Below are 13,569 nucleotides of genomic sequence, written 5' to 3'. Positions count from 1 at the left end.
GACGGGCAGACGCTCTGGCAGGGGCACTCTGGGCCCCTCAGTGTGGCCGACTGGGGGCGGGGACACCCCCTCCACCAGGGCCTCAGGTCCCCCCACTACTGCTGGCCACTGCGGTGTGGGTTCCCTGCCTGGGAGAAACCGAGTCACGGAACGCTCCTTTCAAACGAACGTCTGCCCCTCCCCTGCCGTATCGCTTCAGAGATGCTGCTGTCGAGGCACAATTTACAGGCAATGGTTTCCAAGCCCCAGGAGGCCCATCGGTACACTGGAAGGTTGTATTTATTTAATGTACCTCAAGGTGTTTTCACAATGGTTGGTGTTTTAATAAAAACTCTCTCCGGCCCCCGTGTCTCTGAGGTCTCAGTGGGGCAGACACGGCGGCTCAGTGCCCGTGGGCCCTGCAGGGGAGCCGGGCCCCGGGGCGGGGAGGGCAGGCGTGCAGCTGCCCCTGCACGCCTGCCTCCCAGCTCTCAAACGTGGACTGTCTAGCGTGTGTGGTTGCGTGGGACCCCCACCTCCTGGGGGGGGCACCACAGCAGGGAGTGCGGCTGCCTGCAGGCACCCGAGGCCCCCAGCTCACACTCAGCCCTGCCCCTCGCCAGGTGACCCCGGACCGAGATAAGCTATGCAAGAGCCATAGATGCCCCTGGCGCTCAGAGGCTGCCCAGACCTGCAGGTAGGGAGACCGCCGGTGACGGTGGTCCGACTGTTCCACGCACCCACACACACACACACGCAGCACTCGGGGGGGTCCATTTCACCCGGGGCACCCCGAGTGCAGCTGGTCGGCAGCCTGTCTCTCTCCCGGGACACTGGTGGGCCGGTCTGGGCCCCGTCACCAGGACCAGCCTGCCGCCGGGAGCGCCCCCTCCCTGTCTGTGGACACACCAGCCAGGCAGACGGCTCCTCGTCGTGAGTTCGCGTTTATTAGTGACGTGAGCGAGTCTCCCGAGGGCGGCTGCATGCAACACACGGGTCGTCCTGGGACACGGGGGTCCTAGCGCTTCAGGGTGGTAAGGCTTCTTAGTCACAGTGTATCTCCCAGGCCGGGGCCAGGGCGGAGACCCGGGCAGCGTGGTGTCCGCGTGCACTGCCCTGTGGGGCCGTGCTAGGCTGGCGGCGGCGACCTGCACGCGCTCCAATACTGGCGCCCGGGAGTGGCGGAGGGCTGTGTGTTTGGGGGTGACGCGAGAGTGTGTGTGTGGGTAGAGGGCCGCCCCCATGTCCCTGGAGGTGGGGCGTGCCCAGGAGGGGCCAGAGGGCAGGTGGGTGAGGGCCACCCGGAGACCCTCAAGTCCGAAGAGCGGCCTGTCGGAATGCCAAGTGGACCCTGCAGTGGTATCTCAGGAGCGACAGCGATGCAGTACCGTGGCTGTCACCCTGTGTGACCCAGGAGCGGCTCCTTCCTCCAAGTTCCACACGGTCGCAGCCCGGAACCTCAGTCACTGCGCCCTCGCTCCCGCGGGCGTGGCAGCGGCACCAGCAGCCCTTCCAGGGGCCGTGGGGCACCCCCGGCCCAGCTCCGGGGAGCACAGACACGCCACGCCACAGAGGGACCCACACACCTGGTCAGCCGCGAGGAGAAAAGGGGCGGAACTTGGCGAGATCCTGGGCTGCTCCGTGGAGACGGGCTCCTGCGACGCTCCTCGGACAGACGCGCCCCTCGTGTCAGGAAAAGGGGGGGCGAGGGCGCCCCTCGGGGAGCCAGCCGCCTCAGGTGGGCTGCGGGGGCAGGTCCGGCCCCTGCTCCGTGGGACCTAGATGTACAGCGGGGTCTCCTGGCCCGTGAGGAGCCGGAACATGGCGGCGGGCATGGTCTTCATGTGGATCTGCCGGCAACGAGAGGCGCGCTGTGATCCCTGCCTCCCTGCCACCTCCCCCGGTCCCACCGCCTGCGGGTGTGCCAGCCCCTCCCTGAGGGGTTCCCGCGAGAGGGAAGGAGCACCCACCGTGGTCCGCACCGAGGTGACCCCTTGGACTGAGGGGCCCAGAGCCTCACCTCGCCGACCGAGTTGGACAGCGCCTGCACGATCTTCTCGTGGGCCGTGGCCACCACACTCTGCCCGTTGATCTCGATGATGCGGTGGCCGACACGGACGCCCCCTCGCTCGGCGATGCCTCCCCGCATGAGGCTGCAGATCTAAGAAGTAGACTGTCAGGTCAGCTCGCCGTCCCCTCGGAGACTCCCGCCACCCATCACAGCCACCTCCCGTCACCCCCGCTCCCCAGCTGGAGTTGGGGGGCGGGACTGTGTGGCGGGGCCACAGGGCCCTAATGATATAGGGCGCCCCTCTCAGAACGAAGGTATTATCTACTGGCTGGGGACGCCCTCCCGCCTGGGTGGTGCTATGGGGAGAGAGAAGCGGCGAGAGCTGGGCCCCCCAGGGCCTGTCCTCGAATGCATGCCTCGTGGGCTGCGTGCAGTGGAGCCAGAAGTGGAAAAGGCACGTGAGCCAGACTAACTCAGACGTCAGCAGCCTCTCCCAGGGACTCGGGGGAGCCTGGCTGTGTGGCGCAGCGTGGTCCGTGGTCCCTGTGGGCTCAGCGGGAGGAGAGACTGGCTGGCCGGGGAGGCCCCAGTGCTGTCCCCAAAGCCAGTGCACCCGCGCCTGCCTGCCTGCTGACACCCTGACCGGCGCACGAGTGTCTGATGACAGCCGGCGGGCGTTGTCCCCAGGGCCAGTCCTGGCCCTGTCCCTTGCTGCCGGGAGCCTCGAGACAGGTGACTTCACCTCCCCGTGCAACGGTGACAGACGATGTCACTCCCTGACTGGACCTACGTCCCCGGCAGAGGAGCCTGGGGCCTAGCCACGCTGGCCTCCAGGAAACACAGTGGGGCCCACCATGGCCAGAGGCGTGTGGAAATGGGGGCCGCCTGTCACATCAGCCAGTGCGTGCTGACCGAGAGGGACAGACGGGCCTGCAGCCCTCGCCCTGCGCCTCTCCCAGCTCCATCTCTGTGTCCCTACCCTCGGGGGCCTCCCGGAACCCTGGCCCAGCGCAGGGCAGTGAAACTGGGAACTCCAGACTATAGTGCCCTGGCCTGAGCAGCAGGCTCGGATTTGGGGGCAGGTCCAAAGGATTTCGGATCAAGTCCCAGGCGACCTCCTCCGGGAAGCCCTCCAGCCCCTCAGCGCCCGGCACGGAGCCTCAAGTTCGGGTCTGAACAGTCGGGCGCGACGGCACACGAATGAGTGCATGGACGCCTGATGCCACCACTGGCCGTGTGTGTCCTGCTGTGGCGACCGAGGGGGAGCCTGCCGCCCTGCACCAGACCCCAGCGTGGAGGCGGCCGAGGCCAGAGCGCGGACTCACAATTCCATTCTGCACGCTGAAGCCCAGCTGGTACTTGAGGTCTGGCCGCTTGATGAGGACCGTGGTGACCGGTGGGCAGCTGACGATGTTGAGCTTCACCTGCGTCTGGTTTTTCAGACCCTGTGAGCGTAGGGACAGGAGCTCCAGGTGAGCTCAGGGGACAGAGCTGGCCGAGGCCTGTGACACCACGCACAACCTGCCCCAGCACCGGGGTCCCCTGGGGCAGCACCCCCATCCACCAAGTCCCCCAGTGATGGCCCAGTGCTGGCTGTGGGGTGGGGACAGGGTCACGTGGCTCAGTGAACACCTGGTGTCCATACTGAGACGTGGTCAGCTGCAGCCTGGGGTCGGGGGAGGGGTCAGGTGCCACGGCTCCCCCAGGCTGCAGCTTCTGCTTGCTCTGCAGGCCGAGCGTGACCCCTGGAGGAGTGGTGACCAAGTGCCCTGGAACCTCGGCCACCTGAGCCTCTAGCACCACTGTCCATAAGACTACCCATGGGCCAGCTCACGGGGCCAGGCTCTGGCACCAAGGCTGCAGTGGGGTGGGGACCACGGGGGAGCCCACCATGCTCAGCCCTCCGGGGCCCCCTGTCCACCCACCCCCTGCCCAGGCTCCGTGAGACTGAGTGACCAGGTGCCAAAGCCCCGGGGCCACCAGCCTGTGCCCCCTCCACTGACCTTCCACGGGGTCTACAGCTGCAGGCTCACAGGTCAGACCCTCAGTGTGACCCTCTCGCTGAGAGCCTACCTCCCGGACCCACATGGGGACCCAGAGCTCCCAGGAAAGTCCCGAGCAGATTGAACATGCCCCCCAGGTCTGGGCATCCCAGGGCCTTCTCCGACCTGCGTAGTGGAGGGCGGGGCGCAGGGGCCTACCTTGATGATGCCCTGGCAGGTGGCCAGGGGCAGCCCCACCAGGCTGGTGCCGTTGATGGACATGATCTGGTCGCCGATGCTCAGCTTCCCGGAGCGGGCGGCCGGGCCGCCGTTCATCATGTTGGCCAGGATGACGGTGGGCAGGATGGAGCCCCAGCCGGACTCCACCACCACCACGCCCAGGATCTCACCCTTGAGCTTCTCCAGCTGCAGCTGTGAGGAGGCGGCGGGTGAGCCAGGCACAGACTGCTGCCCGCCCCACACGGGCCCCAGACCCACGAGGGCGTGTCCACAGACCCGGCCTGCAAGCATCCGGGGATGTCCTCCCTCCCCTCGGCTCCCAGAGTCACATTCTTGGAGCCGCCCAGGCCACCCGACGAGAAGCCGGGCCCCTTTCACGCATTCAGCAGGGTCACCCCCCACCCACCCATCCCACAGCGCCGGGGCGCATGCGCACCCCCACCCCAGGGCTTGAGCTCCTCCGCCTCAGCAGACCCCCCGGGGGCCCCCACTACCAGCAGAGCACCCCGTTCTCCGCTGCGAGCTGCCTCCCGTGCTGCTCAGAAACCTCCCCCGGGTGCACAGCCAGCGCTGGCAGGCGCATTTTCAAGGTCATTAAGGCTGATCGTAATCAGCTTGATTGTTGCAGCAACACCTCATTTCACACACAAGTGCTCCCTCCCCAGGCAGGAGCGAGAGGCGAGGCAGGTCGGGCAGCAGCTCAGCCTGCAGCGGAGATGGGGGGCTGGGGGGGGTTCCTGCCACCGCGGCCTGCTCGCGCCCCAGCTTCTGCCGCACCCGGGCCCGGCTCACCTCCTTGCAGTTCTCGGAGTTGGAGAAGTGCACGAGGTCGTCGTTGTACATCTCCTGGGTGCTGATGATGTCGCTGTACTCCTTCTGGCTCAGGTCCTCGGGGTTGATGCCGTTGGCCCGCAGGAACTCCTGGTAGGCCACGCTGAAGGCCTGGCCGATGGACTGGGCGATCAGCTGGGCCTGCGGGCGGGGGCACCCTCAGCGGCAGGCATGGAGCCGGGCCCCGCGGCCCGGGGTGCACGGTGCACACGTGAGCCTGCGCAGCCCCCAGGAGACGAGCCAGGACCCTCTGTGGGGGAAAGCCACCTTCCCACCAACACCGCTTCCCGGGGGGACCATCCAAGGCCTGCACCTGCCAGGGCCCCCCGGAGCTGCTCTGAGCCCCAGAGGCTCCTGGACAAAGCACAGAGTCGAATAAAGCCTGCAGAGATGATACGTCATGTGCCGGACATCAGTGTGGTGCCGCTTCCCTCTCGACCGCCCTGTCCCTGCTCTGCACCCCTCTCCTCTGGAAGTACATGGGACCTGGGTTCTCCGGGAGCCTGCACACGGGCAGCTGCCCGACCGCCGGTCCGTCCTCCCGCGAGGCTGAGGCCAGTGGGGGCCCCACGGGCAAGTCGCTCTGCGTCAGCGGGACCACAGGTGTGGACGCTGCCTCGTGTCCAACACCGACCGTCGCCGCAGGCGTGCAGAGGCCGGCGGGAGGCGCAAGCTGAGGGCCCGCACGGCTGTGAAGCCTGTGACAGCAGGGGACTCTCGGTGGCCTCTTGGCCCCCAGTGGGGCCGCCTCTCACCCAGCAACTCCAGTCTACCTGCACCCACCTCCCCAGTGCCACCAAGGGGGCCCCTGCATGGGCACCCCTAGCAAACCCCGGGGGAGCAGGGCCCAAACACCGGTGACAACTCGGGATGGGACCCCACACGGCGTGGCAGGTGCTCGGGCCCTGCACAGGCCCTGTGGTGGATGGCCCTGCCTCCCTGAGCGGACCCCGAACATGGGGGGGACTCGCCCGGCTCCCTCCCCAGACCAGCATTTTGACGTCGCTGCCCTGATAGGGCCAGCACCCGGGGACCACAGCCTGCATGCATCTGAGAACCGCCAAGTCCCTACAGACACTGAGAACAGGGCCTTGGGGAGGGCGGAGCAGGGACCCGGAGGCCAGGACCAGCCCTGCCTCCCTGGGGTCACAGGGCTGGCGGCAATCTGGGCCATGGGCCCGTCTACACCGACTGAGGTGTCCCGGCTGTGAAGGGCAGTCTGGGAGTGCCGCCCCTGTGCCCCAGGTGGGTGGGAGTACGGCTCCCACTGTCCTCGGACCCTGCCTTGGGTCCTGCCGGCACAGCCAGCCCCACCCCAGGAGGCTCCTGCAGACAGCGAAGCCACCACACCAGGGCCCCCGGGGAGGGGGGGGGGCAGCCCAGGAGCCCGAGCATGGCTGCACATGCCATCGGCTCCCTCCCCGGGACCGGGGTGGGACACACAGAACCCTGCCACCCAGGGGCTCCCCTGCCCCCAGCTCCCAGCCAGAGCCCGGAGCCTGGCCCCAGCAGGTGGGGACCTTGCACAGCCCGAGAGGTGGCCTCCTGCAGGGAGGTCACCTGCGCCCTTCCCCTCCCCTGGCCTGGAGGGGAAACTGAGGCTGGAAGAGCCCTGCCAGGGCCCTCAATGCTGTCCCCCATTTCCCCCAAGTGTCCCATCTGCTGTCACAGGTTTCAGGCCAGCTGGGTCCCACATTCTCGCCCCTCACACCCCAATGGGGGCATTCTCTCGCTCCTTCAGGAACAAGGACGCACACCCCCCCAGTTCTCAGCCTTGTCCCCCCCAAGCTGACCCACAGCAGCAGCAGTGTACCCGGCTCGCACCCTTGGCGTGGGGGCATCCCGCAGCCCCTCCCGGCCAGGTCTCTATGCTGCCCCCCAGCCCAGAGCCACAGCAAAGCGCAGTCCAGTGTCCGACACCCGCATGTGGGGGAGGGGATGGGTGGGCGAACCAGGGGTCTGTGTTTAAACTTCTGTACACAGGACGCAGCCTCAGAGCGATTCTGGTGACGTCAGTGTCCCAGCAAGCAGACTGGTGACAGCCTGTGCCCGCCCTGCCCTCACACACACCTCCCCCGCAGTGCCAACTCCAGTCCGGGCGCGAGCAAGAACGCCCTTCCCGCGTGTCCGCAGAGGAGGGAGAGCGATCTGAACCGCAGTGGCCTCCCGGGGTCCTCAGGCGGGTCCGCCTGCGGGGCCAGCGCAGGGACCGGCTATAGCACCCTCTCTGTCCCTGTGCCGCCTCCAGGCCCAGAAAGACCCCCTCCCCCCCGCCCCCATTCCAGGCGTGCAAGGCCTTCTGGTCCCTAAGCGAGTCTACAGCCTTTTAAACTTCGGAATAGCTTTTCCTTGCGCCAGGACGCAAAGTGACCTGGAGCAAAAGCAGAGCTAGACATGGTGGCCGGGCAGGTGCCAACATCACGTCCCGTGTCCCAACAGCAGCAAAGTGAGCTGCGGCTGCGCCGCGTTAGGAGGGAAGAGGCGTGTGGGGGTGTCTCTGCCCGTGGCTGTCCCGCACGTCTGACCGCGGTCCAGCCCAGACCCAGCGCCCGACGAACTGGCGTCAGGACGCGACGTAAAGCCGTGCTCCCGCCCTCCGCCAACTCAGAGCTAGAAAACCGCCACCCCGCTGGCCACGCCTCCAGAGACTCCCCGGTCCCGGAGCCCTGTGGGTCCCCTGTGTGGGCAGGGCGCCCCCGCCCCGCCCACCGCGCCGGTGCAGCGACTCACGTCCTCGGACTCGAACACGTGGCACACCATCTTGTACTGCTTCTTCCCCTCCTGCGCGCCGGGCGTGGTCTCGATGCAGTCCTGCGAGGCCGAGCGCGGCATGCGGCGCCGGGCCATCAGCACCACGATGTTGCCGATGTCCGCGATGTAGGAGATGGTGCGCAGGGCGTGGTCCATCATGGTTTCCTGCCGGGTGGGGGCGGGGTCCGCGTCAGGGAGCGCGCCGCTAGGGGGCTCCCACCCGGCTGCCGGGGAGGTGAGGGGCGGCCGGACCACTCTGGATGTGAACCTCTGCCCCGCGCACTGTGGCGGCTGAGCAGCATCCCCAGCCTCTGCCCCCGAGAAGTCAGGGGCACCACCACCTCCTCACGATATGACACCCACAGAGACCTCCAGCCCTTGCGAGACCCCCTGGGTGGATGAGCCGCCCCAGGCTGAGGACCGCGGCCTTAGTTCACAGCTCCCGAGGGGACGCCCCTGGAGCAGGGTGCTGGGCAGGGGCCCGTCGTCAGGAGCAGGGGTGCCTGCCCCACAGAGAAGCCGGTCCCCACCCAAGCAGAGGCCACCTGTGGTTGTGGGAGAGGGTCCCCTCCCCGCAAGGCGTGTGCCTGGCCCGGACCGCCGGCGAGTGGAGGGGACGCCTCAAGGCCGGTGCTGCGCATGGGCACGTCCTTCAAGTGCGCCCAGGCTGCCTGGGCACGGCCAGGGGACACCATGGCACTGGACTCCCACTCAGTCCTTCCGGGTGGGGGGGGGCGTCAGCCAATGGCTTTTGTCCTCCAACACCTCACCCCGCCCCCCACCGACCAGGCGGCCGCCCGGCCTCGGCGCTGGGAAACTAATCACTCAGTCTGTCACGCCTTTGTCCCCAGCCCACAAAAGGCAGCCGGTGTTTCTGCAGCCCCCAGGCCCCTTCCCGCCTCGAGGACCCGTCTTTGCAGCGAGCACTGCTCCGCGTCTGTCTCCACGGTGCGGGGTTGTTCTCTGGCCAAGGCTATGGGGGGAGGGGGGGGGGCGTTGTGGCCACAGGGCCCACATTTCAGGACAGGACACCAGAACCAGACAGTCGGGCGGGGGGAGGCTCTTCCGCACCTCACGATCCCTGGCCACCACGAGAGGTGCCCGAATCCATCTCCGGGTGTCGGGAATGCGCTTCTTCTCCAGGACCCACCCAGCTCAGGCCAATGGCAGGCCACTGTCCTCACAGGAGGACGCTGCCCACCTACCAGCAGGGCCACCCGCCAGCAGGGCCACCCACCAACACAACAGTGGAACAACATGGCTCCTACCAAGGTGGCCGCCAGCCCCTGCTCTGCCCTGACCCCTGTCCCCTCCCCGGCCCCTGGGCCGGTGCCGCGAAGCTGTCAAACCACCTTCCTGCAGCAACTCCCCTGGACATGCTCGCGGCTGGCAGTGGCCCTCGCCCAGAGGTGGCCCGACACTTCCAAGGGGCAGCTGGGCCACAGCACTCGACTGCCCGGCCGGCCTCCACCCCAGCCCCCCCGCACGCACCCCACCCCGCAGCCGGACCCGGCCCTAGCGCCCACGTGGGGCGTCGGGAGGCCACTGCACACATCCCGACAGCGGCCTCCACACACTCACCTGTGTGTCCGCATTCAACACCTTGATCCGCTGGGTGGAGATGAAGAGGTCCACCTCGGTCAGGGTCTGCGCGTCCCCCTCAGAGTTCTAAGGACGGACAGTGGACATGGTCACGGACCAGGAGCCCCAGCTTGAACACAGCCCGACAGGGCCGGCACTGCCGAGCACCCCTATGGGGACACGCGGTGTGGGGCAGCCCTCGGGGAGCCGGTGCGAGCGCCTCGGCGTGCACTCCACCGAGAGAGAGCTCGGGAGGCGGGGAGCCGGAGGAGGAGGGAGGAGGGACGGCGGGTGGGAGCCAAGCAGGAGGGGGACCCGGTGCCCAGGGCCTGCGCTATAGCGGCCAGAGGGCAGTCTCTCCGCCCCCCGAAACCGGACAGATTCAGCAGAGGCATGCTCTGCACCCCCGGGCTCCGAGCCCCGGATCTGGGATTCTGCGTATCCCCGGGATATGGGGGAGACGTTTTCAAAGAAGTTGCATTCCAACGTCAGCATTTCCTGCCAATGGAAGCAGCCAGTCATGCCCACGCCCCGAGAGCCGGCTTGGTCCCCGCCTTCCGAACACCCTCAGGGAAGCCAGCCCCCCACCCGGGCTGCATGTGGCCCTCCTAGGGACTCGGAACAGGCCGGAAGACGCTGTCACACAAGGGACCCCGCTCTGTCACCTCCTGGAGTACGCTCACCATGTGGCCGTCCGTACCAGCACAGGAAAAGTCCCAGCAGCCTGGGGAAGACTCGGGCCCCGCCCAAGCCCGACAGCCCCTCACTGGTCGGCACATCTGGGGGACCCTGATTACTACCTCAGGGCGCTGATGCCACTCGAGCGCCTTTGGTTTGCGATGGGGGGGAACCGTTCTTTGTGGTCACCCGGGGGCCCGCAGTGCTGCATCTCCCGCTTCCAGAGAGCGAGAAGCTGCGACTTAATTTCTCGCTGGCAAATCTGGACTCAGAAAGGCCCCTCCCAGCAATTCCTCAAGTCTGGCGGGTGGCAGGCTGCAGCCCCCTGCCACCGTGACAGATCCGCGTTTCCGCTGTGTTCGGGGGGGAAAGTCTTCCGGGCCGTTGGGCTCGCCACGGGGTGGCACTGCTCTTACACGGCTCTAAAGACGAGAGCATCCACAACATGCCCGTGGAAACCAGGGACTGCGGAGGGTTCCTTTCTCCCTGGTCTTACAGACTGGGTTACGCTCCGCATCCAGATGCTTTTAAAGGTTATCTCATGCCATTGTAACCCAGATCCTTCTTGGTGAAAAGCAGGTCAGGACGGAAGGGGAGAAGGGGCAGGGGGACTCTGGTTTTCCGTTGTCCTGACGGTTCCGGGGGAAACGTGACCTGCACTCAAACTGGGGAGCAACTGTGGGAAGCTAAGCCCTGCCTGACGACAGGGACCGGGCCAGGTCACGGTCACACGCCCTGCCGGGACAGAGCGGATCCTACAGAGGGGTCCAGACAATGGGGTGGGCATGTCTGTGGGTGGGGACCGTGACCCAAGAGTCACCAGTGCGCCTGGGGGGTGGGCACTCTGCTGGGGGCCCTGGGCTCAGGGAGCACCTCCCGTGGTCATTTGCTTGGCCAGCTGTGGGCAGATCAGAAAAGGGGTCCTTGGCAATGAACTAGAGCACCTCCCTGCCTGGAAGAGGGACAGCCAGCCCTTCACGGGGGAGATGGGCCGGCCTTGCAGCTGAGGCTGTTCGGAGCCTGGTCTGCCTGCACCCAGACCTGCCGCACTGGGACAGAAATGTCCCCGCAGAGCAAAGGGAGCCCTGGATAGGGTCCTCTGGCCACCCCCCCAGACATCTTGGCTTGCTGTTCAAGCCAGAAGCCGGAGCTGGGAGCCTTCTCCCACAGGGCACTTGCTACTTCCAGTACAGGGGGCGGGTGTGCGTGGGGGGCAGTGAGAAGGCGCCCGGCCTTGACCGCATGACCAGGCTTGCAAAAGCGGGAGGGAAGGTCGGCCAGCTTTCTGAAAGTCTGTCCGGGCTCCGGAGATTTTCACTGGAGACGGCGTCTCCTGGGAGAACTGAACCTCTCATCCACCAGATTTAGTAAATTAAACTTAATGAGTCTTTAAATATCGGAACAATTTAATTAACTCTCTGCAGGAGGCCCAGGCAAATGCCACACTTAAAAACGCCTATGCAAAACAGTAACATCGCCACATTAACCACGTTCCAGCACATTCCGGCACTCGGAGCCTCAAAGGAAGATGAGAAAGACAAAGGGGCCGTGATTGCATTCTTCCGTCAGCGGAGGGTTTAAAAGAAAAAGTGTGGTTTCACTCGAAAGTCTAGCGTTTACCCACAAGGGTGGAGGGAACGCCCTTCGACACGGTACCTGCTTCCGAGGGAGCCCGCCCCGCCCCCGCCCCCGCCCAGCACAAGCCACAGAAACACAGGAAGGCCCGCAGGCCTACACACCGCTTTCTTCTTGATTTTAGCAGCTTTCTGCATCCTCTGAGCAGCGTGCAAGAGAGAAAACAAAGACAAACACGTGGGTGCCAGGAGGGGGAGGGGGCGGCAGCTCTGGGGTCCACACCCCAGGGCTCAGACCTCAGCCCGGGGAAAGGTGAGCAGCCAGCCCCTCCGCGGGCAAGCACGCCACGGAGAGGCCCCCTCACATCCCTCCAGCGCCCGAGCCCCGGGCCGACCCCCTGGTCTGCGGGGCCGGGGCGGGACTGAGGACAGGGCCGAGTGGCTGGCCCCGCGGGCGGGCTCAGTGCTGCCCTCTGGTGGGCTCAGGCGCCACATCCCTTCCCCTCCCTTACGAGAGGTCGTGTCTACAGGGAGGGCAGGAGAGGGGCTGACACAGTTCAGTTCGTCACCCCACAGTGGGGCAGCAACCGCAGTCCACCGCACCCCTCGCCCCGACCCCACGACCTTCGCAGGCTTGGCCAGAAGCCCGGCCGCACCCAGAGCTCCAGTAGGCCCCCGTTTCCTGGAGGTCACGAAGTGATATGAAAGGTGACGTCTGTCTCCCTTTCCACGGGCGGCACCTCAACAGGCGCTAAGGGCCCAGGCTGTCGGACCGGGACTCGAACCCGGTGTACCATGTTGTACCGGCACGCCTCCCAGCATCCTTTCTTGTGGGGGTCGGGGCAGTTCCTCATTATGGAGCGAGTTGCCCCGTGGCCCCAGCCCAGGGCCCTCCTGCTTGAGGCCAAAGCCCACCCCAGCCTCTCCGGGCGCCTCGGGCTTTCCCGCAGACGGCGGTAGGTCTGAGATGGCCGGGCACTGGCCCCGCCCCGCCCCTACCTTGACCCGGCTGACGGCCTCCTGCGCCTGCATCATCCGGATGTTTTTGGAAGGGTTCCGCTCCGAGAGCAGCTGGGTGGACCCCAGGTAGTTGGCTGCGAAGATGATCCCGTCGATGAGGTCCTCTGGCTCGCAGGGCCCTGGAACTGAAGGGGCGTGGTCAGCCTCTACCCGCAGGACGGAGGAGGGCGGCGGGCGGCTGCACGGCCCGCGGCGCAGCCAGCCCTCGGGTCAGAAAACTGTGCACAAACTCCGTCAAGAGGACATTTCTGGAGCCCAGGCGGCTCTGCCACCTCCGAGGCGACAGCCAGGGGCTCCCGTTCCCCGACACGGCAGCATTCCTGAGCCTTCCCTGGAACCCTCTAGAACTCAGGATGGTGACAGAAACTGCCTGTCACCCTCTGATTCTTCCAGAGCCTTCTCTGCCTCTGCTCTCGGGGCTCCTGCCGGCCCGGAGCCCTCTGGGTCCTGCCATCCTCTGCACCCCAGGAGCAGCCGGTGCACGCGGTGCCGGTCCCACCCGATGCCTCCACGCCCGCGCAGTCTCCGGAACTTTCTGCTACAACAGGGAATGTCCCATCTCTGCGCTGTTCCGCATGGGACCACAGGTCACACACAGCTTTGGGCGCCTGAACTGTGGCCAGAGCAACGAACGAACTGAACTTCTGAACTTCATGCATAATTAACTCATGTACATGCAAACAGCCAGCCGCGGTGAGTGGCTCCGCACTGGACAGGCTGCTGCCGCGAGGGGTCAGCGGGCTTTTCTGTGAGGGACGGATGGGAACCGTCTCGGGCTCTGCGGACGCGTGGACGCAGTCACCACAGCGATTGTGCCTCGGTCCTCGCTCTAGAGGTGACAGACACACCCCCGGCTGAGCAGGGCTGGGAGCACAGAGCAGAAGGAACCCCTCCCTATGCCCCCCCACCCCCCCTGCAGCCC

At 66.5% G+C, this 13,569-nt stretch overlaps 1 protein-coding gene across 5 annotated transcripts in view; it reads right to left on the bottom strand.

Moving 5' to 3' along the window:
- APBA2 (amyloid beta precursor protein binding family A member 2) overlaps positions 1-13,569 on the bottom strand; it is an 85,105-nt gene that overhangs the window by 8,996 nt on the left and 62,540 nt on the right. For 3 of the 5 annotated variants that reach the window (XM_036012941.1, XM_036012939.1, XM_036012940.1), the window contains 9 exons: positions 12,627-12,772; positions 11,793-11,828; positions 9,376-9,462; positions 7,774-7,959; positions 5,005-5,184; positions 4,192-4,404; positions 3,316-3,435; positions 2,000-2,140; positions 1,610-1,829 (listed from right to left, as the gene is read on the bottom strand). In XM_036012941.1, coding sequence (XP_035868834.1) covers positions 1,758-1,829; positions 2,000-2,140; positions 3,316-3,435; positions 4,192-4,404; positions 5,005-5,184; positions 7,774-7,959; positions 9,376-9,462; positions 11,793-11,828; positions 12,627-12,772 — 1,181 coding nt within the window. In that variant the 3' untranslated portion in view covers positions 1,610-1,757. Of the gene's footprint in view, positions 1-1,609; positions 1,830-1,999; positions 2,141-3,315; positions 3,436-4,191; positions 4,405-5,004; positions 5,185-7,773; positions 7,960-9,375; positions 9,463-11,792; positions 11,829-12,626; positions 12,773-13,569 lie in introns of those variants that run through there. The other 2 variants (XM_028502247.2, XM_028502248.2) reach the window with 2 other exon arrangements.

Source organism: Phyllostomus discolor, chromosome 12, assembly GCF_004126475.2.
Source record: "Phyllostomus discolor isolate MPI-MPIP mPhyDis1 chromosome 12, mPhyDis1.pri.v3, whole genome shotgun sequence".
NCBI lineage: Eukaryota > Metazoa > Chordata > Mammalia > Chiroptera > Phyllostomidae > Phyllostomus > Phyllostomus discolor.
Note: the sequence above shows the minus strand (reverse complement) of the source record. Positions and strands in the feature narration are given on the sequence as shown.